The 26,992-nt window shown below is 36.7% G+C and overlaps 1 protein-coding gene across 13 annotated transcripts in view; it reads right to left on the bottom strand.

Annotated features, from left to right (window-relative positions):
- Positions 1–1,865: 1,865 nt before the first annotated feature.
- Positions 1,866–26,992, bottom strand: part of SOX6 (SRY-box transcription factor 6) — a 498,819-nt gene continuing 473,692 nt past the window's right edge. For 10 of the 13 annotated variants that reach the window (XM_070933721.1, XM_070933755.1, XM_070933739.1 and 7 more), the window contains 4 exons: positions 25,629–25,737; positions 8,965–9,198; positions 5,211–5,427; positions 1,866–3,178 (listed from right to left, as the gene is read on the bottom strand). In XM_070933721.1, coding sequence (XP_070789822.1) covers positions 2,875–3,178; positions 5,211–5,427; positions 8,965–9,198; positions 25,629–25,737 — 864 coding nt within the window. In that variant the 3' untranslated portion in view covers positions 1,866–2,874. The remainder of the gene's footprint in view (positions 3,179–5,210; positions 5,428–8,964; positions 9,199–25,628; positions 25,738–26,992) is intronic. The other 3 variants (XM_070933773.1, XM_070933797.1, XM_070933805.1) reach the window with 1 other exon arrangement.

The raw sequence follows: 26,992 nt of genomic DNA, 5'->3' as shown, positions 1-26,992 counted from the left end.
CTGGAAACTGCTAGGTCATATTTTTCTCTTTGTGCTAAAACTAGAAGATCTGTGATAGCATGACGATAATCTGGCTCGACACTCCATTAATGTTGCTAATGAGAACACCAGTCTAAAACCCTCTGAAAAGAACTAGGCAAAAAGATACAATGGCCTCTATCAAAAGACCAAGTCTCTCCATGTAAACTTCCCATTGCAAACAGAAACAGAGGGTGCCTCATCTGCCATTCTCAGTAATGGAAGCTCTAGGCACAAAGATATGATTGCAATCGTTTAAGTGTAGAAGAACCTATGTCATATTTCATAGATTTATTACTTGGTGGTTTATCATCTTTGCCATCCTACAAAGTGCTAAAATGCTATTGAAAAACCTGGCACTCTTATCCCCTGAGCAAGCTAATAAGAATATTTCTCCAGTCTTAAGAATGGCATGTCTGTAGAAGGCAGAACTCACAATTCACCCTCTTATAATTAAATGGTTTAGATGAAACATACTACTTGGAAGGGCAATGGTGAGGCAGCTGCTCCATTTGGATTAATACCTGATATATTTTCTTAATCACCATTAAACATTCACACTGACAATCTGATTGGCATGAAAAAATTTACCCTGCCATACCATAAAATGTCTACGTGAAACAGGTTTTACTTAGAAGGCGTATAAAACTGCAATCTTTCTGGTATATGTAGCAGTTAGAAATAGTTGTAATTATTGATAGTAAGATTTAAAGAAGAAAGCATTTATATTTTTAAATCAAAGAATATTAATGCCTTCTACTTTAGGAGTTGGTGAAAACTCTTTAAAGAGTTTATAAGTCACTAACCAGGTTTTATACTTTGAAATACATTAAATGCATCAATTTCAAATTTCAGTGTTAAATACTGATATCCACAAATAGCTGGATGTTTAATTTGGGAATGCTTTATTTTACCTTGCCCTTGGCTCCTTAGAAATCAATATTATGTATAATAAAACTATATATTAGCACTGAAATAAATAAGAATTTAAATTTCTACAGCAGTTTTGATCTAAAGGACCCGGCATAATTCACAAATACTGACCTTGGGGTATAGCTTTATGTTCTTTCATTTTGTTTTTCTTATATGGCAGATAATAAAGTTTTGAAAAATTTCAAATACTGCTGAGCATATGCATCTAAATGAGTAAAGTGAAATTATTAAGTACAAGGATGATCTTTGCATCCTTTTCGGTTCTCTATAATTAATATTCAACACAGATTATCTGCAAGATTTAAAATTTCTATAATATCATCAAAGGATGATTATCGGACTAGCAATAGGAAGATTTCTAAACAGTGGCGGCATTTTACTCTCCAAGAAAGAGGAAGACTATGTTGGATTTCTAGGCTGTCTATGTACTAGACAAAGGTTAAGGTAATCTAATACATAAACTTAACAGAAATAGTTTTAAGCCTTGCACCCGATACTGTGTTAGGCTACAACTTTCATTATGCCTAGCACTGGGCATACTAGGTAGGGAATATATGAAGTGTTGTCTGACAACATACAATAACTCAAGATTAGAAAACAGAAGTACTATAGGGAAGCCTCACAAATTATCCTAAAAAGAAACAGCATAGTAGGTAAATATTGTATACTCTCCTGTATATGATACTGTTCTACTATAATAACATTTTTCCAAGTGTTTCTGACATGTAGAAACACATTTTCTCGTGTGTGTGAGAGAGAGACAGAGAGAGAGAGAGAGAGAGAGAGAAATAGAGAGTTATTCCTTTCCAATATTAAGTGCCTCATTATTTTTAAGATGCCACACACTTTAAGGGGGAAGGGCTCTTTAAAAGAAATAAAAGGCAAACAAATGATAATGCCATTACAACAGTACATTTGAAAATATTTTTTTACTACATGGCCCCCTGACATTCTGGAATGAATACATTAAGACCAAATGTAATTAAGACTGAATATAAGAATTCAAAGCAAAGGGACAGAAAATGGCTTGAAGGTGGATTTATGTTGCTAAGACAGGCCTGTCTTAGCTGGTGATCACTCTGTTGTGCTTACTCATGTTTCACACTGATGGTACATCAAGAGGCAGAAGCAATTGAACAAGTGCATTGTAGCAATCATATTCACTTTTTAAGCAATATCCTGTCTCCAGATTCCTGAGTATTTTACAATTTTCTGGAAAAGGTAGGATTTTCTTTTAAGATTTATCAGTATTTTTAAGATGCCAAAGGATTGTCTAAGACTTTACAGTGTCTCCCTTAAGACTTTTCTTTTAAAATATTAAGATTCAGAAGTTAGGAAAGTTTGGCACATCAGAAGGTCAGCTATATCTAAGGAGGGAAAAAATGGAATTTAGAGACCTTATTTTAAAAAGGATGAGCTAATACAGATAGATGTACATGCTTAGGACTTGTTCTGTTTCATGACAGGAAATTTGTAGGTTTTTTGTTTTGTTTTTCAAAATAATTCAGAATAAAAACACATTCACAATCTGTAGGCTGGCACAGCATACCTGAGTGAGAATGTAAAACCCCCATTAAAACAGTAACTTAAACCTTTTTATCAGCATCCAGGAAGAGGAAAGAATAAGACAAAAAAAAAAAAAGAGAGAGAGAGAGAAAGAGAGAGAGAGATAAGACTTGTAAGAGAACAATTGATTCATATCAGTTTTCAAGTCCCAATGTCTGATACTTAATGTCTTCACCTAAATTGTTTAAAAAAGTTCATGAAAATTAGGGAACAATCTGTGTCACACAATAAGAAACATTTAAGACCATTCTGCAGATGTAACTGTAGGAGCCATACATGCATGCAGGCTCATTTTAAGAACTTTTTGTTCAAAAGAAAAGAAAAGAAAACAAAGTCAGAGTAATTCAGCAAACATCCTCAGTTGGCAGCGACAGCCTCGTGGGCTTCGTTTTCACTGCTATAGTCTGATTTGGGGTCATCCTCAAAGTCCTCGTACATTTCCATCTCATCTTCCCCATTTATCATTTCATTTCCAGCCAGGCTCCCACTGTCCGTCTTCATGCTGTAAGTGCTCTGAATGACAGGGATGCTGGGCTCAGGACTAGCAGAAGTGCTGGAGCAATCGGATGTCATCTGAGGCGATGGCGTAGTTGTTGCCATAGTAATAGCACCAGGATAGACCACTCCTGTTCCTGTGGCAATTGGAATCTGAGGCTGTTGCCTACAAGGAAACAAAGGTATCTTTGAAAAGTGCTCCCTACCAATTTAAGAAAGGATGCAGCAGCTCTTTATTTCTAAAACATATTAAATAATTTAATTGATACAGACTTATTTATCAGTGCACTTGTGATGTCACCTAGTTTGGTAATAAAACATCTTGCAAGAAAATAATCAAGGAGCCCACAATGCAACCCTGAGCTACAAATATTCTCTTCTATCAGTATTTATGATGTCTTTTCTTTGTTTTGTTTTGGTTTAGTGTGTGTGTGCGGGCACGTGTGCGTGCCTTTGAGTCAGTGTTGACTCCTGGTGACTGCCTGGATAAGTCCTTGCAGTTTTCTTGGCAAGGGTTTTTGGAAGTGTTTTGCCCTTGCCTCTTTCCTAGGGCTGAGAGAGAGTGAATGGCCCAAGGTCACCCTACTGGTTTTTGTGCCAAAAGTAGTACTAGAATTCAGGGTCTCCCAGTTTGGTTTAGTAGTTAAGACACCAGGTCAATAACCAAGTGACTGTGAGCTCAGAAACAATTAAAATCAGTAAGACAGTAGTTTAGTAACACAATGTAAATTATATTGCATTTTATATTATAATTATAAAGCAAAATTGAGCCATAACCAATATAATGAATATAGTGTACAGTCCATTATCCCAGGATCAGACATCATTAAGCATCTTAATGGGCTTCAATGGGCACTCCAAACAGATAGGGCTGTGCCTGCTGACCTTCCATGTATCTATAGCTCTTTTCTTTCTCCATCTGGAAAAGGAATCTGAAGGGGAACTGTATCCACATTGACTTGATTATGAATGCTACTCTCCACAACATCCAGAATCTGAATAAAACAGGGTCCTTGATCATGAGGATATCTCTTCTCTAACTCCTCAACATGTTTATTGGGCTTTAATTGCTGTATAATGATATTCTTAAGTGAATATGGAACTGACATATTTGAGTATCATAAGTTTTATTCTCTTGCTGCAAAGTCAGTCATCTGTCTCTCTCACATTGCCTTACTGTCTTAAATGAGGATTATATTCTAATCCTAATCATATTTCCAATTTTTAATCTAATTTTGAGTTACAAAAAAATTAAAAATTTAACCTTCAGTGTGCTAAGCCATAAACAGTCAAAATCAATGATCTAGTTTCCTAGACATCTGATTTGAGATTTCCATTCAATATTTAGAGTCTGAAAATTTGCTCTGGAATCTATTGTTACAATAAAAAGAATCCATGAAAAGACAGACATTCACTATCAATAACAGGAAGGAGAATAATGTAAGTTTCCATAGCGAGCAATATTTATAGTGGACTTTCTTCTTTTCGCAATTGTGTATATGCCAGTGGAAGAACTCTCAAGTGAGAGGGAAAAAAAAGTTAACCTGTCAGAATTTAATTCTGGTTATTTTAATTAAAGCATATTGTTCAGTATTTTTTCCAAGGGAGATTTGTTAAGCAACATTACTGTTGCTTAAAATACAGACAGTAATCTACAAATTCAGTCCATTCCTATATCTGATTCAATGTTTTGAGTTCTCTTTACAAAGATTCATATTCATTTAGTGCAGTTTTTTCAGTGAACATTTTTGTAAACAATTGCAATTATATGTGAATGGTTCTGAAATGTATAGATTTTATATATTTTTGATTTGTGATCTGCATCATAAAATTTGATGGTTGAAGATTTCAGGAACTTTTAATTAGATAAAATTGTATTAATCATGAAGTAAATGAATTAATTCATATCCATATCGTAACAGTAATGGGAAGTAAATTTTATATTGATATTAATTTAAAAGCACTGTAATACTAATGAATCCCAGCTAATGCATTGTGGATTCAGATTATCATCAATTGTTAATATCACTACAACAGAGTTGGGTGTGTAGAGGGAAAATGTTTAATCATGGGCTAATCTTAATTTAAGGTTAAGTCTCAACCCTAAGTAGGAATGGGATCACTGTTGGGAAGAGATGAAATTCACACATTTAGAATATTTTGCTGGAATAAAAGAAAAAAAAAACCCTAATACCTACCCTACGGTAAAAAATTGCCTCATCTCCTGTCGTCGAGATCTCATTAGTTGTTTATATTCTCCAATGCGCAGTTTTTTGCCATCAACAATGCAAGTGCGTTTTGGTCTGGGTTTATATTTGTAATTAGGGTATTTTTCTAGGTGAATTTTACTTAATCGTGCTTGCTCTTCATAATAAGGTTGTTTCTCTTGGTTTGACATGGATTTCCAGCGAGAACCTGCATAGAAATATATATATATATAAATATAAATATCAGTGAATTGTTGAATCTATTCATTTTAGGGCTAATGAACCTCTAAACAGGAAGTAGGAATCTGGCTGTATGATAATTCCAACAATCTCTGACCATTAACCATTATGAATCAGTCTTACTGAAGTTGGTCCAACAATATTTGAAAGGCCAAAGATTCTCCAAGCTTGTACTCAGTCGTAATCCTTAATTCATTTTAATGCATCAGCCAAGTCAAATCAAACTAATTGTCATATGTTCTTCTCAAATGTTACCAACCTTTCTTATACATCATGCAAGTTGCGAGAGAAAAAAATAAGGATATTAGTTCTGTCTCCCTCTCCAATCTCATTGTCCTTATGAGCAGGGCAAAATATTAGAGCCAGAAACTTCCTGTAATAGGGGTTACCCTTCAGTGTAGAAGGTAATCTCTACTACAGAACTTCTACTTACAGACTAGATGAAACCTTTTCCTTCAGAGCTTCAACCTGAACATGAGGCAGGTGATAAGAATGAAAATATGGAGTGAATGGCATATTGTGATAATGAAGTTTCAGAATATGTGAAGAGGATATAAAACTTTTCAAGTAACTTTATGACATATTTAAGCATAACATAACATAGTTATGTCTATGTTATTAACATAACATAGTCTTCATAACATAGTCAAAGAGATCCAGATTATTGATTATTCCTCCATACATTTAAAGATACCAAAGTGGCTTACTAACAGAACAATCTAATTAGTCACTAAACTGGCATCATGAAAAAAATAGACTACAAAAATTGAAATGAAATATTTAATTTCTGTGTAGATGAAGTAAAGAACTCGCCATAGTTATATTAAATTTGATAATAATTTCTGCATGCTAACTATCAGGAAATTCTGGGTATATCCTTGAGAAAAAGATCAAATCGCCATTACTTCTACTACTCAATTATGAATTTATTAAGAGATAGTACCAGGAAATTTTTAAAGGCTGCATAACTAATACCATCCATCATATTGGATCTGAGGCTTTTCCTACTAACATTACTCTTCAGTTCTACATTGCAAATATATTTTATACCTAAAGTGACATTTAACTCTTTTTGAAATGGAAGGCTTATAGGATAAGGGGGAAAAAAACTTATTACTTTTTAAAAATCTCAGTAAACATACCTAAGCCCTTCGCTGTACTAAAAATATCTGATTTAATTACTTGGTTGATCTTGAAATCAATCCACAGCTTCTGAATACATATTTAAAAGTATAAATGTATTAAATGTAATAATCTAAGAGTAAGCAAATTGCATTTTAGAGATGATCCTCTAATCATCTTGGCTTTGATTTAACTTTCTTTGTGACTGATTCAGTGACCCCCTCATTATATTGTGTGTGTATGTTTGTATGTATTGTGTATATATATCTATATCTATATCTATATCTATATCTATCTATCTATCTATCTATCTATCTATCTATCTATCTATCTATACATACACACACACACACACACACACACACACCGTGTATATATATAAATTATAGGTTAGATTAAGTGTATATACTTAAAATTTCCATGGAGAGTACACATGCAATATCTTTACTAGTTTGAATTTCTATTAAAAATAATCAAACTACACTAATAAAAGAATACCTAACATTAAAGGGTAAAATAGGGCATGTTGCTTATACAGAATTACTTAAATAGCAGAGATTTTTTTTAAAGGAAAAAACTTTCAGCTGGTTAAAAATGATTACAAAAATGATTATGGTCAACATGGGTGAAAGCTATTTTTTTTACTAAAAGCTTTTATACTTCAACAAACGGAAAAATTGTATAAATATTATCCAGTCAGCAACACAAAACAATCTGTTTTAATATTTTCAACTTTTTTCGTCATTGTCCTGGAAAATGTATGTAAATTGACACATTTTCTTTCTCCTTTTCTTTTCTTCTTTCTCTGGTGGTGGCAAGGTAATTCCTGGCATGTTATATCTTCTTTAAAAACATATGATTGCTGGCACTTCTGAAATATTTATACTGAATGTTTACATTTCAATGAATACTCTTACTATACTTGTAGCAGGGTTTTTTTTTCCTTTAAAGAATGCACACAAATAATGTGGACTCCGTATATAGTTGCCAAAAACTAAAACAGTACATTTTTTATAGAAAACTGAAAGACTATTCATACAACATACTAAAAGCAGTAGACAAACATAAGCACTTCTATGAAAAACACCACATTTTTTAGAACAGAGTTATACTTATTTCTAGAGGGTTTTTTGAATATTTCTTAAAGGAAGAAAAAAGCCTGTAAGAAAAGTAGCTTTGTTAAAATGTGTAATAAGGCAAAATAAATTCAATTCAGATGGTAATTGTTCGTCCATTAGTTAACATTTGCAATCTTCATTTACAATCTTAATTTAAAGACTTGGTGGGAAAATATCCATTTCCCTTCCCAGTCAATCTTAATTCTTCAAACAAATCTTGAATCTTAATTCTGTAGAAAATCAACAGATTAATTTTTTTGTAAGATAGCCTAACATTGGGTACCTGGATAAAAAAAAATGTAAGTAAAATGTACTTGGGTATTGAATTCTCAAAACATTTCTATTTAACCCTCTTATTGTTTAGATGCTAGGAAAAATGGTTATCATTCATTTTGACCATCATATTACTGCCAAAGCTTTTTATTCATGCTCATTTAAACATATTCCCAGTGCAAAAAAAATTCTCTTTCAAAAAGCTCATGTTTCTAATTTCCTATGATTTCTTATATATGTGTGTAATAACATACTGCTAATTATCTCTGTACAACATAATGCTACTGACATCCAGAAGATGTATTGCTTTGTTTCATCTAAGGAGAAGACACGAGTTATACTGAGGCCAATTCCAAATCTCAACATTTTGTTAGTGAAGAATTCTCTGGTTTGCGTAATTCATCTATTTTTGATGGGACTGTACACTCCCCTAAAAAAAATAAGGCACATCTCAGGATTCCTCATAGAACTAAAAGGATCAATATAGGTCCAGTATCAAAAAGCACTTTTTTTCTATTTTGAGCAAGATTATAAAACAAGACAAAGCAATACAAGTATTAAAATATATTAAACCATAAATCCTAGAGATATAATTGAGTGATGTTGTCTTCAATAATTAGTTATACTACAACCCACAGATATTTGCTTGGCATTAGCAATAGCAATAGCACTTAGATTTATATACCGCTTCATAGTGCTTTTACAGAGCACTAAGCGGTTTGCAGAGTCAGCATATTGCCGGCAACAATTTGGGTCCTCATTTTACCAACCTCGGAAGGATGGAAGGCTGAGTCAACTTGAACCGGTGAGATTTGAACTGCCGAACTGCAGCTAGCAGTCAGCTGAAGTAGCCTGCAGTGCTGCACTCTAACCACTGCGCCACCTCGTCTCATTAAGTACGGAAAGGGCGTTTTCTCTTGTGGCCCTGATTCTGTGCAACACTTTCTCCCCCCCAGAAATGGACTGGTTCCATTTGAGATGCTTGTACTTACCAAGAATTTTGCTAATGTTGGAGTTGTGCATGTCAGGAAAAGCTTGAAGAATTTTCCTGCGTTCATCCTTTGCCCAAACCATGAAAGCATTCATTGGTCGTTTGATGTGCGGCTCACTGCTGCTTCGTCCCCGGGCATCTCTGTAGACTCGAGCTTCAGCCACAGTAGCACCTCCTGTTGGCCAACAATAATACTGCTGTAGTTTAGCTGCAGAGCCATTCATTGCTTTACTTCCTGTAATGCCAGAGCAGGAAGAAAGGAGATGGATGCCAACATTATTATTATGTTATCTGGATTAGGGATAATTTCATAGGTCCTTCTCATTTCCTTTTTCCAGAATTATGAATGAAATGAATACTAAATTCAGCTATCAATTTAAACAATTTTGGTGTTTCTTGGATATTTGCTATCCTTCTCTTGAGCAATGGGTATAACAAGTTTGTGATACTTGACTGAAATATTGGGATGAGAGACTGATATACTGTACATTTAAAATAATGTACTGTACATTTCCATAAAAAGATGCAAATAATGATAAACATGAAGTGTATCATAGGAACAAAATGTAACTGTCATATACTATAATTATGACAAGACAAAAATAAAAAAACTTTATTTTAGATCGCTGCCCACATGCATGACAAATCCTCAGTGACTCTGAAATCTTGATGAAAACTAAACTGATAGAAATCTGCAAAGCACTTCTGATTTTACAGTGTGGACAAGTTTTATACTGTCTTCACTTTTGAATCTATTTTTTTCAATTACACAGAAACCTAACCCTGCCAACTGTTGTAAAAAAAACATCAACTGTAGTTTAAGCACACAATTATTTTGATTGTTCTGTACAAGCAATTCATTTTTATGGATAAAATTGTGCAACAGTGGATGCATAACTAATATGCTACCTTTTTGCCAGCATGTCTACAGTACATTAATTTCATTTAAAATGCACTGACCATACAGGATAAATTGATTTCACTTTATATGATGTTGACAGCCATGTTTATTGTGCAGTGAAATGTAGTGTAGCTTCAGGCTGACAATATCCATCAACACAGGGCAATATGTTGACTGCTGGGCCAGATGAAGACATACATTATCCTAGAAGCAAAACACTTACTTATATGTGACACTGTCTTCTCTTAAGAATCACCAGAGTAATTTATGAAGCCCTCAATACCATTACTTTAAAACTGACACCAGTTTTACCACAGCATGCAGATAAAAGACAAGTCTGCTGTGGATGTCAAATGCAGTATTTTAACAGTAGCATAAGTTTAACTACTGTGCCATGGCTTTCAACATTTGCTAGCAAAAACTATTACTGCAGCCTCTCTATCATAACACCAAGTAGATGGAAATGTATCTGGTATCTTAACAGAAAACAGTAGACCCAAAATGAAGTCTTGCTGCAGAAGCTCAATGTGTAGTTCTGCATATACAGTGTCCTTCATACCAGCACTCTAACTGGATTTTAGTATCAGGTTTCATTGTTATTTCAAATATGAAAGCACAGACATATTGATATATGAAAGCACAGACATATTGATATCATTCAGTTTTAAATTCCTAAGTGTGCAGTAGGAATAGATGAGACGTTAATTTTCCATGTCTATCTCTGTGTGTGTCTGTGTGCATTTGTGGGTGTATGTGAGAGAGAAAGAGAGAGGAGTCAAACTTCAACTATATTTTTTTTAACATGCAGAATAAACATTTATGCCTCAATCATCCAACTTTTAGTGGTTTAATCAACTATCTCAGTCAATGTGTATTTGGGGATCAGTATCAGATAAGAGATCATGGTGGGGAGAGTGTTCCAGGGAGAATGAAGAAAGAACACCTGGCATGTACATCAAAAACATATTTTCCCAGCAAGATGGTCATCTCAGCGAAATAGGAAGGGATTGGAAGTGGACAATCATGTTAGTGACAAGAACAAAGACTTAATTTCATATTGCACCATAAAAGGCAGCAGTAAACATCTCTTATACTTTATCAAGAAAATGACATGGACAGAAAATATAAAGTTACTGACAATATAGTACATGATGGTGGGTCTCTGAGGTAGGATGGTACTCAACATGCTACTGAAAAAGAGCTTTGGACATTTTACTAATAGTGTTTTTGACACTGCTAGAGGAAAGCCTTCCAGATATGTTGCTGCTAGTGTTGCCAAGCAGAACAAGAAAATCTAAAGGTGCAAAGATACTGAGAACATGAAACACAAGAATCATAAGCATGAGAAAGTTAAACACAATGAAAGATGGAATTAATCAATTACACATTGACATCTTAGATGTCAGGGAACTGAAATGGTCTAGACTGGACATTTTTTCAGTCAGACGATCACACTGAAGAATGTTATTTATTTCATTTTAAGGAAGAACGTAGCAAAACCAGTATTGATATGTCAACTAAACTTTATAAATGAATTAATCATTCAGTTTGACAATTCTCCAAATTTATAGCAGTGATAAGTACACTATCAGAAGAGCTGAAGGGATGGGTTGGAGGCAGATCATCCTGAGGAAGTCACTAAGACATGATACTAGTTTGATGGTATCCGTTGTGGGCTGCCCCCGGTTCGCACTGGTTCTATAGAACCGGTAGTAAAACTGGCAGGAGGCTCCGCCCACCGACCCGACTTCATCAAAACGCTTCTGTGCATTCGGCCCCGCTGCGAACTGATAGTAAAGGTAAGTAGAACCCACCCCTGGATGGTCTATAAGATGGCAGTTTATATGAAGAGACTTAATTTAGCCAAGTTCATGAAGTAGAACAAATTTATCCTGTTTTGGATGAGATCAGTGTCTCTCTGATGCAATGCATTTGCAGATAGGGATTCTATTAGATTCAGGCCACCCCTGAAAATCTAAGAAATCTATAGTAACACACAGGGCTTTTCACAAGCATAGAACTCTAGAACAAACACAATCCTTCCTGAATAGAGATAGCCCATCTTCAGTCATCCATGCCCTAGTAACCTATTTAAACTAGTGCAATTTAGTGGAACTACCTTTAAATCTCTTGAAAGCTTAGTAAATTTGAAAATAGTGTTGCTAAGATACTAATTGGGACTGACTATTTTGTGAGTTCTTAAAATGGTATGGAGCCAAAAGACTTTGCTGTCACAATGGCAAAAATATTGTTTATACATCTGGCAGCGGGAAAGATTTGTTTTTGCAATAAATTTTGCTGGAATGACAGTTAGTCTTTTGGTAAGTTATACCTATGGCTAGATACAACCCCCCCTCCCCAGCCTGCTATTGTATGGTAGTTACCAGACATCCTGAATCAGCAAACAAGAAACACAAACCTCATCTGATTGGAAAAGCAATGCTTCAATTTCTTTAGAAATGTTCCTCATCAAAAACATATTGAAGGCATTGAATTAGTTTATTGGGTTCTTTCAATCATCTTGGTCTAATCTTGCAGATCTAATACAAGCAAATGACCAGTACATATTTCTGCACTTCTGAGCAATCAGACAGTCAGAAATATTTGCTGAAATATAAACTGTAAATTATTTGGAGAGATTATATCCCAAGATACATTTTCCCTTGGCATTTATTTTATTTCATTTATTAACAAACAATTCTTAATCAGAGTTATAAATCACAAACAGATCAAGAAAATCATGCAACTTCTATCTCTGTCTGTCTTGAGCAAGCCTACACTTGAAATATTTGGAAATAAAGCCAGTAAAACCTTGAACTTCTCTACTTGATTTCTGAGTGAATATTTGTGCTTCGGCCTAAGGGCTGCTGCAGAAGAATGTGCGTTAAATGAGCTTCTGCAAATAATTAACCATCATGTAATATCCCATACTCTTAAACATCTTACCACTATAGAAAGATGTTCAGCATATTATAAATGACAGAGTGATTCTTTTTATAATATTTACTATATCATAGATGCATTGTTAATTCACTAAGGCTACATTGATTTAGTTAAAAAGTTAAAAGCATCAATATTTGCTCCTTGCAAACTTAAATCTATAACCCCTAAGAAAAAAATTATTTGTAAAATTACAAATAATTGCTACAGCATTTAAATATCAGCCAAAAAGTTTTTTAAAAATCTTTAAATACGCTTATGAAAACTACATTAGAAAAGGATGTAATGTAACAGTGAGATAGAAATGGGGAACAATTATCAGAAGAAACATCAGTGTTCGAGAAAGGAAAAAGTTTAGTTCAGGATCAAAAATACTCTGTGTGTGTGTGTGTGTGTGTGTGTGTGTGTGTGTGTGTGTGTGTGTGTTTTCTAGTAGCAAACAACAGATTTTATGGCATCCCAGCTACTTGGAGACTGATAGCTGGTCTCTAAAACTTAAATTTGAAACAGTATGCTGAAAATGCATTTGTTGAAGACAAAATTTTAAAAACTACATGTTTGCCTTTTATGACAAACAGACTTTATGGCAGTCTACTATTTGTAATTCAGTCACAAAAGCATAGCTTTCTGAAGTTCAGAAACTACTAGAAAAGGATTAAGATTTGGTTCAAAAGAATATAATGGTGCTAGCTGTGGCTCAGCATCGTTTTAGATTTCTTTACTCCTTTTAGCTGAGCCTTTAAATATGGTATCATGGGAATCATGATGCTATATTTATAGGTTTCAATTTAAGGAGGTAAAAGTTACTTAAACATTCAAAAAATGAAGAGTTTGTGACATGTATGTGTGTTCACACATACTTAGGTATATATCTCTTTCAGAGCTATAGTTCACATATATGATAACAAAAGCTCATGTGATAATATATTTGCAATTCAAATGCATTACATTTCTATGTCCATAGTCCTAGCCAGTGAATTCTGGGAGCTACATATCCCATACAGCTAAACTGTACCAAGATGGAAAACATTATCAGATTTGGTAGTAGACAGCTTTATCCTATTCTTTTAAATAAAGTAACATTTACTGGGGATTCCAATAGCAAATGTTCCTGGATAAAGAGCCACAAATATATGACTGATGTTTTAAATCTTTACCAGTATTTAAGCAAACCATATTAATTTATTTAAAATTTCTAGACTATGGAATATTCGTGAGGCAGTGACCTATTGGAATAAATAAGACTATCATAATAAATATAACAGCAGCAGCATTCATAACAAACTAACATTGGTTTGAAAGAGAAACATGTTCCTTTTTCACAGATAGGGAATCTACATTCAAGGCAAAGATTAGTTAAGAGACACATATAATTGTATTTTTTCTTTCTTTCTGAAAAGCAGCCCTGAATTGTGATATTCTGAACCGGCATGGCTGCAGAAGACAGGTCTCTTTTCTATGCCACACTCCATTCTCCTGAAACATCAGCAAGAAGAATCAAAGGGAATTCCCTTAGGTCAGCTCTGAGGAAACATAAACCTCTAATTCAATAAACGCAGCTACTGCTCTGAAAAAGAGCTTATTATTGCAGCATCCATATGGAGTCAATTGTGCATTAATGACTAATCAATCCCTCCCTTTTCTATTCTACTTATAGTGTCACAAGCCATGTTTAGATTAGACCATTTCCTGCTTAGGATCGCTCAAGATGTCTTTTGTTCTTTCAGGGCTGCTCTGATGGAGGCAGCTTAAACAAACACCCAGCCCAAGTGGCGCAGGAGTTATAAATTGCCATATGTGAATGAACAAAGGGGCCAGACTAAAGCCTTTTGTGGTATTTGTTAATGTTTTTCATCTGAGCTTTAAAAGACCTAATGACTTTGTGGTGAGTTGATGCATGTGGCTCGTGGCTTTGCAAAATGAAGGAAATTTTAGCCCTTTAGATTTCGGCATGTATTTCCCACTGATCCTACAGTTCCTTTTCGAGCATTTCATTTGTTTTACACTGTCAAATATAGCTCTTTCCTCTTCTCATCTTGTTCATGAGAATGGGTTCATTCACACCGAGGTGAAGATCGTCCCCACAGAATTATCATGTTTTTGGCTTTGGGGAAAAGAAAAAAAAAATCTTCGTAACTTACTTGGAAAAAAAGTAATTTTCTCCCGAACTTAAAAAAAGGCAAAATAAATATTTATCATAAGTTCCAGCTTGTGGGGTGCCACAGGGCTCAACACTCTCTCTGTTATTGATTAACATATACATGAAACTGCTAAGGTTAGGTCATCCACAAATTTCGGGTCAGGTATCATCAATACGCTGATGATATCCAATTATACATCTTGACCCCAGGCCGACAAATTGATGCTGACAAAGTCTTGGCCCAACACATGGAAGTTTTATGGAAGTTCTGGCTGGGGAGGGCCTTTGCATGAATTTATTTGGTGCATGAGTTCTACCCATTCTAGTACTAAGAAACTCTTCAGACAGTCACTTATTGTCAGGCCTCAAGAACCAAGAAAGAAACGTGGAATTACTTCTGAGCAGCTTCCTTTATTGTTCCTCACCTATAGACAGAAACTCAAGCATCAAACTTAAAGCAGCTATTTACATCACTATAGAGATACTCTGAAAATAGTTAGGGAGAATCTTTCTTAACTTACTTCCTCCAACCAAACTTTTTATGCTTCGCTGCCTCTTTGCCTTCTGACATGAAGCCCTGCCCATCTGGGAATCCAGACTACATTCCACCAGACCTATGGTCACCTGATTGGATTTGTGTAATGTTCTACACAGAAATGATTTTGAAATGTCTCCCTTCCCAAAAAAACAACTGGTCCTGAATGCAGTGACATGGGCAATGATGGCTGTGCTAAGTATGCTCAAGTGCCCTCACTGTTTAATGAATTACAGTGGCCACAAATAATCAGCACAATTCATAGTGCTGATTATTTACTGTGAAGCTCTTCATTGCATAATGAATGGCTGTATACTTAAGCAATGGCTTGTCTTTGTATATTTGTGTCTGTCCAGTGAGGTTAGGAAGAGTGGGTATACTTTAGGTCTCATCAACCAATGTCATACAGTATGTGGAATTTGAGAAGTGCACAGGTAGTCCTCGACTTACGACCACAATTGAGCCCAAAATTTATGTTGTTAAGTGAGATATTTCTTAAGTGAATTTTGCCCCATTTTACAATCCTTCTTGTGGTTTTTAATATTTGTATTTGATGTTTTTATTTGGCTGTTCACCGCCCTGAGTCCTCAGGGAGAAGGGCGGTATACAAATTCAAAAATAAAATAAATAAATAAATAAATTGCCGCAGTTGTTTAAGTGGATCACTGCAGTTGATAAATTAGTAACCTGGCTGTTAAGTGAATCTGGTTTCCCCATTGACTCTGCTTATCAGAAGGTCGCAAAAGATGATCACATGACCACTCATACATATGAGTCAATTGCCAATCATCTGAATTTTAATCACGTGATTGTGGGGAATGTTGCAAAGGTCGTAACTGTGAAAAACAGTTGTAAGTCACATTTTTCAGTGCTGTTGTAACTTTGAATGGTCACTAAATGAACTGTTGTAAGTGGAGGACTACCTGTATTTCTTGGTAATTGCACTTGCCTTGTGGAATAATATTCCTGTAGAGATTTGTATTATCCTACCTGAATTACTTTCCAAACTTGGTTTTTTTATGATTCTCAAGTGCCTCTGTCTGTTGGTTATAGGGAATCATTATTTCTAATCTTGGGAAAACTTTATATGCATACAATGGGGTTCCCATTACAGTTACTGTCTCTATGGTATGCACAGCAAGAGGAGGAAATGACACTAATGATCCCCTTGTGCTTTTAATCAAATCATGGAGTGAAAAGATATAAATTTATAATGACAATTGTTGAAGGAAAACTCTCCCACATTCTAATCAATTGCACTCTGTTTTACAGTGCAGTTGAAAAAATAGAAATTTGGAAAACTTCTCTTACAAGCAAGATATATAGAGGTAGTCTTCAACTTACAGCCATTTGTTTAGTGACCGTTCAAGGAACAAAGGCACTGAAAAAATGACTTAAGGCCAATTATTGCAGCATCCTAGCAATCACATGATCAAAATTTGGACGCTTGGCAACTGGCATGGATTTATGACTGTTACGGTATCCCTGGATCATGTCACCACCTTTTGCAACTTTCTGACACGCAAAGTCAGATTCACTTAACCATGTTACTAATTTAACAACTGTAGTGATTCACTTAATAACTGTGGCGAGAAAAATGGGGCAAAACTCATTTAACCACTGTATTGCTTAGCAATAGCAATTTCAGGTGTGTTGCGTTATTTTGAGGGGACAGCACATTTACACTGTTATACAAGCTGTATACTCACTACTTTACATTGTAGCCAAGTGTCATTTCTTCAGTGTTGTCACATGAAAAGATATACTTAAATATTTACAAAATGTGAGGGGGTGTTCTCACTTCTGTGATATACCGTATACACACATAACAAAATATATCCAAGTATATTCCAGTACACCTGTTTCGTACCCACCCTCCCCCAAAATACAATGTTTGTTTCAGAAAAGCTCAGACTTTAGAGTCTGTCTCTCCATATACAGCTGTGTCTTGTATTGTTTCTTTTGGCATTACAACTTGGCTCAAGAATCAATTTTGTTGTCAAAAAAAGAAGCAAAGCCAAAATTTTGAAATGTCCAGTGCCAATATCCTCAATGTCCTAAGGAGGCAATTGTTGCTTTCCCTCAAATTGTCACTCATTTGAAGTGCTGTATAGCTCGAAAGGAAATAGTTCCTGGGTATGTCCTTAAGTAAAAGACCCCTGTATTCTTTTATATAAAATACTTCAAAATAATGTTGGTAGTTGAACTGACATTGTGAATCTTTATGATAGGACAGGAGTGTATGGAGAACAAAAGACCAAGTCACCATGGGCTGGTTTGTCAGCATTCTTTCTAGAAAAATGTCTTTGTCTTTTTCTGTCTCATGATACCTTTCCTCCCTTGCTCTCTTGTTCACTCTCCTAACTGTCATAGCAACTCTCCTAAATATTTATCTGTGACAGATACTGGCTACAAGAGACATTCTTTCCTCTGTATTTTATGAAACACTGTCACAGAAGTGGGCTGTGTGTGTGCTTTGTCATCCATGTACTTTCTGCTGCTTACAACTCATCAGAGGAGGCTGTTAAACAATTTACCTCACAATTTTGGCTTTTTCTGGTGGGCTGCCACAATTGATCGGTTTGTATAGAACTCGGAGATTGTTTCACACACTTTTTTTTCCCTCTTTTCCTTTTTTTTTTCCTGATAGATTTTCAGAAACCTTTTTTGCTTTTCAAAGGGAAATTCTTTTGTTTTTCTTTTATAAGTTGAAGGCTGTTCAACATTCTGACCGCAGCTGTGCCTTTTGTTACTTGAGTATGACACTTTTCATTGTTCTGCCTGCAAATTCAAGTTTACTCATAAACTGAGCAGGAAATGGAACTAACTTGAACTGGTTCTTTTCCCCATTCCTCATAATGAACCAATGTTAAACGATACCAGCTTTTTGGCCATCTGACCATGTGCCATTTCTTTTTCATTTCCCATTGTAAAGTTTTGATATATAGGGGACTTTAAGTAACTAATATTTTCAAATGGAAAATAAAGTATTTTTTTTTTCTTCCTACTGGGCAACAGACCTGAAAAAACTAAATAATGCTCTGAGTACGTCAGCAGAGTCTGACGGGAATAGTGAAGAGTGCATGGCAACTGGAAAAGAGCTTCTAAATTGGTTTAGCTGTCCTGCCAATAAAAGCATTTTATTGCCACAAAAATAAGATTCATGAAAAGAATATAGATTTATCTCCTAGTACATATATGAAATTGGAAGTACCTTCTTTTTTTTTTAAAAAAAAAAGACTTGGTCTCAGCATCTATACAATAAAAGTCAACACACACTCCCCATAATTGTTATTAGATTACAGTGTGGGACAAATGGTACAAATGAGAAGCCAGCAAGGAAAAAATATTTGGCTTTCCCCCTTAAAAAGCCAATAGAAGGTTGTATAGAAAAATCAGAAGCAAGGGTTTCAGATCTCTGTTTAGGTATTACCTTCACTTGTTCAATCCAACACTGGAGAAGCAGTGAGGCACTGATGACCTACCTGAAGAGATGATCTCTAGGCTAAGAGCACAACATCTACAGCAAGGAGCCTTTGTATACATGCAAAACTTTAATATGAATTACAAGACTTTAGAATCAAGGTTCCAGCTGTTGTGGAAACAATTGCATGCATTGCTATAGACAACTGGATATGTTTCTGGGGCTCCATCCAAGAATTTGGCTATATATATATATATGTTTTCTCAGGTTTTCGCGGGTGTTTGTATGTAGGTCTTTGGTTATTCGGGTCTTCTCCCACGTAAAATTGGAAGTGTCTTGGCGACGTTTCGACGAAGTCTCATTCGTCATCTTCAGGCTGGTGTTCTCGGCTTCGTGCTTCCAGGAGCAATGTGAGATCGCAGCTGTCTCTTCCTTTTAACTGCTAGTGGAGGTGTGAGCTGATTGGGTGGGAACTTGGCTGTGTTCTGATTGGGTGGAGGTGTGTTCTGATTGGTTAGGGGCTTGGCTGTGCTCTGATTGGCTGGGGTTGTGTTCTGTTTGGGTGGGGGCTTGGTTGTGCTCAGCTTAGTCTGAGTTGCAGGGGGATTTGAGCTGGTGAGCTGCGTTGTTGTTGTTTGGCTTCGTGTTTGTGGCCGTGCGAGCTCTTCATGGTGGGTGTCAGTCTGCTTCATGTATGGATTGGAGGGGTTTAAAGTGGCTAATGATGCAGCTGCGGTCTGGCTTCTGGTCCTTGGTCGTGGCTCATTATCAGTGTGGGTTTGAGTCTGCTTTCTGCGTGGATGTGTGGTGGTGACATCAGGTGTGGCACTCGTGAGTGTGGGTCTGGTGTCATTCGTCGTGTTAGGGACTCGTTTGTCAATAAGGGCGGGTTTCCAAATGGCTGGTAGGCGGGAGGTATCGTCTCGTTTGTTCATGCTGTGTGGGCGTTTTTCTATCTCAATGGCTTCTCTGATTATTCTGTTGTTAAAGTGTTCAGTTTTGGCGATAGTTCTGGTCTTTTTAAAGTCAATATCATGTCCTGTGGCTTTAAGGTGTTGGACCAGGGAAGAAGTTGGTTCCTCTTTTCTGACTGAGTTCTTGTGTTCTTCTATGCGTGCACTTATTCGTCTGTTGGTTTGTCCGATGTATGTGGTGGGGCAGGCGGTGCATGGGATTTCATATACTCCTTGATTTTCTAACTCAATTTTGTCTTTGGGGTTCCTTAGGATGGTGGATATTTTTCGGTTTGTGCAGAATGCTGTCTTGATGTTATGTTTGTGGAGGATTTTGCTTATTCTGTCTGTGGTGCCTTTTATGTATGGGAGGAGGGCCTTGCCGTTTTCTTGTTCTCTGTCTTGGATTTTAGTGGGGGTTTCTTTTTGGATTAGGTTGGTGATCTTATTTCTTTGGAATCCATTGGATGTGAGTACGTTAGTGAGGGTGTGTAGTTCGGTTTTTAGGTGTTGTTCGTCAGCTAAGCGTTTTGTTCTGGAAATGAGTGTCTTGGCTACAGAGTTGATCTGGGCAGGGTGGTGGTGTGAGAGTGCGTGCAGATAGCGGTTTGTGTGTGTTTTCTTCTGGTATATAGTGTGTCCTAGGGAGCCATTGGATTTTCTGTAGACTAAGACATCCAGGAAGGGAAGTTGGTTGTTCACTTCTGTTTCCATGGTGAACTGTATTTTGGGGTGTAGGCTGTTGAGATGTGTGAGGAAGTTGTCCAGTTTTTCTTTCCCATGTGGCCAGATTATGAAGGTGTCGTCCACATATCTGAGCCAGAGTTTGGGTTTGTGATCGGATTTTTCTAGAGCTTGGGTTTCAAAGTATTCCATATAGAGGTTGGCAATGACAGGTGAGAGGGGTGATCCCATGGGTGCTCCTTCTGTTTGTTTGTATTTCTGTCCATTATAGATGAAGTATGTGTTGGATAGGCAGTGGTTGGTCAGATCTAAGATGTGCTTGGGGGGGTTATATTTGTTTTGGATAACTGTCAAGGCTTCTTTGATTGGTACTTGGGTGAAGAGGGATATGACATCAAAGCTCACGAGTAGGTCACTGGGCTGTAAGTTTTGTTGCTTTATGATGTCTATGAACTGGAATGAGTTTTTTACGTATGAGGTGATGGATTCTGCATAGGGCTGCAGTTGTTTGGCGAGAAATTTGGCTAGGTTTTGTAGAGGTGAGCCTATGGAGCTGACTATGGGTCTAAGTGGGGTTCCTTCTTTGTGTATCTTGGGGAGACCATAAAGCTTTATAAATAAATACATTCTTGTTGGAAAATAAAAGTTGTTGATCAAAATCCTTATGCAACTACTTTGGTCTTCTTTCCAAATTTGAGAGTTTGTTAGCAAGAGACATGTCATATAAAATAGAGCAAGCCATATATAAAGGAGCATGTAATACATATTGGCATTAATGGGGATCATTTAAATCTTCTGTATGTTTTTGTGAAACTCATTCAACTGTCTTATAATTGCATTTTAGCATACAGTGTTTCAGATATATGTATCGCTGTAAAAGAAGAGATAGAGAAGCCCAGTTCCAAAGGATCAAATTAGACCCCAAACAGCTCTGACAGAAGTTTTCTTAATGTGGACAGTCATATCAGTGAGCATATCAGAGATCGATAATAATGAAGCCTTGATAGTGTAGAGCCTAAGTTATCCTCTCCCATGTCAGACCCTCAAATGTCCCATGGCATTGTAAGGGCAAATGATTTCTCAATTCTGACCCAGAGGTGAATCCAACTGGAGACAATAAAAATACCTTTATGCATCCAATGCGATGGTAGCCATGTAGGTTGCGGGACAGCTTCCCCAGTACCTGGATGAAGCGTCGTATCTGGATCCGTTCCAGTCGGGTTTCAGGCCTGGATACAGCACGGAAACGGCATTGGTCGCGTTGGTTGATGATCTCTGGAGGGCTCGGGACAGGGGCTGCTCCTCTGTCCTGGTCCTGTTAGATCTCTCAGCGGCTTTTGATACCATCGACCATGGTATCATGCTGCACCGGTTGGAAGAGTTGGGGGTGGGAGGCACCGTACTAAGGTGGTTCTCCTCCTTTCTCTCCGACCGGTCGCAGTCTGTGTTGACAGGGGGGCAGAGGTCGACCCCGAGGCCCCTCATATGTGGGGTGCCGCAGGGATCGGTCCTCTCGCCCCTTTTGTTCAACATTTATGTAAAGCCGCTGGGCGAGATCATCCGTGGTTTTGGGGTGGACTACCATCAGTACGCTGACGACACCCAGCTGTACATCTCCACCCCGGATCACCCCAACGATGCCCTTGAAGTGATGTCCCAGTGCCTGGAGGCCGTACGGATCTGGATGGGGAGGAACAGGCTCAGGCTCAACCCATCCAAGACCGAGTGGCTGTGGTTTCCGACGTCCCGATATAGTCAGCTAATGCCATCGCTGACTATTGGGGGCGAATCATTGGCCCCCACGGATAGGGCTCGCAACTTGGGTGTCCTCCTGGATTCACGGCTGTCGTTAGAAGAGCATGTGACGGCCGTGTCCGGGAGGATTTTTCATCAGGTTCGCCTGATCCGCCAGTTGCGTCCCTATCTAGATCGGGACTCCCTACACACAGTCACTCATGCCCTCGTTACTTCTCGTCTGGATTACTGCAACGCTCTCTACATGGGGCTCCCCTTGAGGTGCACTCGGAGGCTCCAACTGGCGCAGAGTGCGGCCGCGCGGGTGGTGATGGGAGCGACTTGGAGTTCCCATGTGACACCTCTCCTGCGCGAGCTGCACTGGCTCCCGGTGGTCTTCCGAGTGCGCTTCAAGGTTCTGGTTATCACCTTTAAAGCGCTCCATGGCTTAGGACCTGGTTATTTACGGGACCGCCTGCTACCACCAATAGCCTCCCACCGGCCAGTACGCTCCCATAGAGAGGGGCTCCTCCGGGTGCCGTCGGCCAAACAATGTCGGCTGTCGGCCCCTAGGGGGAGAGCCTTCTCTGTGGGGGCACCTACGATTTGGAACGAGCTCCCCCCGGAGATACGTAGGATCCCGGATCTGCGCACCTTCCGCCGCGCGCTTAAGACTTTTCTATTTTATCAAGCTGGCCTGGCCTAAATCTCCCCCCTTTTTAAATGTGGAAATTTTAAATTTTTAAATTTTAAATTCGTCTTTTTATAGGGGTATGGGTAAGGCATTTTAAATTGGGGAGCCATTTTAGATTTAATTCTGTTTTAAACGTATTTTAATTGTTTATATTGTATGTTTTTAACTTTGGCTGTGCACCGCCCCGAGTCCTTCGGGAGAGGGGGCGGTATAAAAATCTAATAAATAAATAAATAAATAAATAAATAAATTCATTGGACTGAGTAGAATTCTTCATCCTCTGGGTGCTTCCAAAATGTTACCCAAAATAATACTCTAGTAAGTACCTAACAGAACCTTCATATATTACACAATGTACTTGCTAGCACAATTAGTAATATTTTGAATAAACTATGTCTGTGCATAAGATGTCTTCCAAGATAGCTACATAATAGCATTAAACAAAAAATGGACTGATACGATCTTTCTGATAATTTTATGTTTTATATGCATTTTAATACCTATTTGTCTTTCCTAGACAGCTACCAACAATGTCTCAAAGTTTGGGGGTTTATTTTTTATTTGTATACCACTTTTATTATTTTTACATATAACTCAAAGTGGTGAACATAACCAACACACTTTCCTCTTATTTTCCCCACAATAACTCTGTGAGATTAGTTGGCCTGAGACAGAGTGATTGGCTCAAGGTCACCCAAATGGCTTTGGGTGACATGGCTCTAAGATGGGACTTGAACTCAGATTCTCCTGCTTTCTAGCCTGGTGCCTTAACCACTAGATCAAACTGGCTGTCTTCTCAAAGCTCAGTATGTTTTTTACAAAGAAATTATTTGTATTTTTTTCAAATAACCTTTTATCCAGAACTATTTATGAATTCAGAAAAAAAGCAATATGGTGCAAATGTTACCCAACCTTCAAAAGCAAAGGGATTCTTTCTTAAACTGTGGTGAATTGAAACTATTTAAATTTCATGATAAAGGATGTTGTGTTGGACTGTTCCAAGACTAGCCAAAATGAATAACAATATGGTTTCTACCTGTCTCTACAGAGAAGCTGACGCATAGCAATTGAACTGTATTTATATATAGCTTCTTCTGCTGCATTTGAAGAAGATACACTATAAAGAATGTTCTACAATGAAATGGAATGTCCATACGCTCAATAGTAATGGCCAGAGCATAATCTTCCTACCTTTACATATGTTATAAGTGAAGGATGAGAGAAGAGAAAATAATAAATTAAGAGAAACCCCAGTTTATGTTTTACTTTATCTGTAAGTACTGATAAGTTTAAATCTTTTTCCTCCTCAATAATATTTTGCCATGTCAAAACAAAATAAAAGGATGAGGTGAGAGTATTTCTGTATTGTTCTCTGTATCATTATTTTCTTATTTTATTACTCTATAAACTTCAAAAACAGTAAGAGTTTAAGAAGTCAAAATTAAGTACTTCTATTGACATAGAAATTTATCCTAAAATATGATTAACATGGTCATTTATAAACAGTATTTCCAATAGAGCTGTCAACCAATTAAAGGCTTTTAGTTGATTAATGCCAATGTCTTTAACTGATCAATCAAATAACTAATTTAAATGTACACTATGGTGCAGAGTCTTTAATTACTGAAATCAATGGGAAGGTTTCCACTGATATAAACAAAACTGAAGCTATAAACCAGTGAAAGAAACATTTTCACAAAAAAATTTATGTACATCTAATCAATTAGTTATCAACATTCTTATATTTATCTGAAGATTAAAACTTCATTGTAATTAATTTTGCAGTCAATTAATGGATTGAATAATTTACCTCGTAGTTTTCTCTTCTTCATTACTGTAATTAAAATGTATGTTTAAAAAGTGCAGTAATATCCATTCAGATGACCTCACTAATACTTAGTAATGAATCCTAAAGTAAGAGCATTGTAGCAGTTGAACCAATTACACAGAAAAGTGATTGGTTCCTTTTACCAAATGTACTGAAGTGAAAATTGGGGTTTATCTGGGATGCTTCAATCTGGACTTCTGCTCAAAGTAGGGAGTTGGATTCAGTTATCCAAAACGGCCCTTCCAACCTTGGAATTCTATGAAATGTTGACTTCCACAGCGAAGTGATATTTTGTGGTCTCTGGCTATATAATTCAGTTCAATATTATTATTTCTTTACATTTATTCACATTTAGAACAGCAGATGAAGACAATCTCCCAACACATCTGGAGGTGACGGGTGACTATATTCCCCATATCTTAAACAAAATTACTCTCTCATGGTACATGTTCATCCACTATATCTAGAGCGCAATAAGAAAAAAAGGAACTCATAGTCATGAATGTTATTTACATATAAAATCTGATTAAATCACTCTACTCAATAGCAATTTTAATTCGATATGGATCAGCACAGGTAACATATGAATTGAACTTAGGATATCTTGGTAAGAACAGTTGCAGTAGCAGTAGTAACAGTAGTAATAAACCAGAAAGTGCATATTGTGTGATACCATTTTAAAATCAGACTTTATGCTTGCACACAAGACAGGAATCTATGCTTCAAATGTAGACAGACAGGATTAGCTGCAGTATTATTTAAGATATTCATCCTTAAAGTGATGAAAGAAAACAGTGCTCATCAGTTCAATCCATTGGTTTCAATAACTCACCTTCTGCATCTTCTGGCCTTGTAAGATCAATGACTCCTGGACCTAGCTTTCCATCTTCACTGGGTTTCCCTGATAGTTGTGGGCCTAAATTCTCAAAGCGTGTTCTTTCCTGCCAAAGAAAAAGGATAACATTCAGTTTATAAAAATAAAAGTGTTCACATATGCTTTATTTCCAGTGCTTTCTTGACCTCTGATTACGCATGCATCTTGCCAAATTATAAGTGCAGCTTCCACTTATCGATTCAGTTCAAATAAGTATAGGGTAGGGAAGTATTACTGTGATTTAAACAGGATTAAAACTGAAATTTCAGAAATCACCACCAAGCAACAGTGAATAATTAACCTTTCCTAAATGACTTGCATTTCAGAAATGCTAAAGTTCAGGACTTGGAGAGGACTTTCTATTAAAACTTGCTACTAATTCAGTGGAAAAAAATAACCAGTAGCACAATCAACATCCTAGTCCTAGAGCTCTGAATTTGCAGAGGCACCCTTGAGAAATGCAAGCATGAATTTTATGCAAGAGGATTTCAAAGACAAGTATTTCAAAAAAGGAATACTAGATGACAGAAATAGTACTATTATTTTGCCTAGGAATTTGAGCTAAACCTCTATGGGATTTTTTTTAAAGGCTATGAAGAAAAAGAGATGACAGTGTTTCTTCCCTGAAAAATATAAAATTTGAGTGCTGAAAACATATATGGTAAAACTGCATCACTAAAAACAATAATCAATATATAGGTTGATGTCAATCAGGGTTTCCTCATACCAAAGGGCAAAAACTCAACACTCATATGGCAACATTATATTTTCTCACTTTTTGTAACTGACTATTATATATTACTTTCATGCAAAAACACAGTAGGGTTTTCTTATGCCTTTGGGATACTTCTCAAACCAGAACATGGCATTATGTTTGAATGTCACATCATCACAGACATGAAATATCAGTTTTTGGTTTTGTTCACAGGATGTATTTGTTAAATCGCACATATTACACAGCAAAACAGTGCTGATTGCTCTTCTCTCTATTGTTTGGTGAGCTAATATTGCATTGGACATATTAGATATTGGAAGGAAAACAGTTATGTTTTCATACACCGAAAAAGACCTAAGCAGCTTGATGTTGCTGTTAAAAAATCAAGAACACACTTAGCTTCCAGAACACTAGAGTTATTTGCTCAACTCTCTTAATAGTGATTCTGTTTATTAATAAGTGCTCTGTAATCAATTTGTAGAGCATTGGTGGATTAGTAAACAAGTATTTTCTTCATCATCATACACACACACACACTCAAGGTGGCAAACATACCCAATCCTCTTGCTTTCTACTTTTCCCACAACAACAACCCTGTGTGGTTTGT

The sequence above is a fragment of the Pituophis catenifer genome, unplaced genomic scaffold (genome assembly GCF_029215685.1).
Source record: "Pituophis catenifer annectens isolate HBS135680 unplaced genomic scaffold, rPitCat1.0.hap2 SCAF_1, whole genome shotgun sequence".
NCBI lineage: Eukaryota > Metazoa > Chordata > Lepidosauria > Squamata > Colubridae > Pituophis > Pituophis catenifer.
Note: the sequence above shows the minus strand (reverse complement) of the source record. Positions and strands in the feature narration are given on the sequence as shown.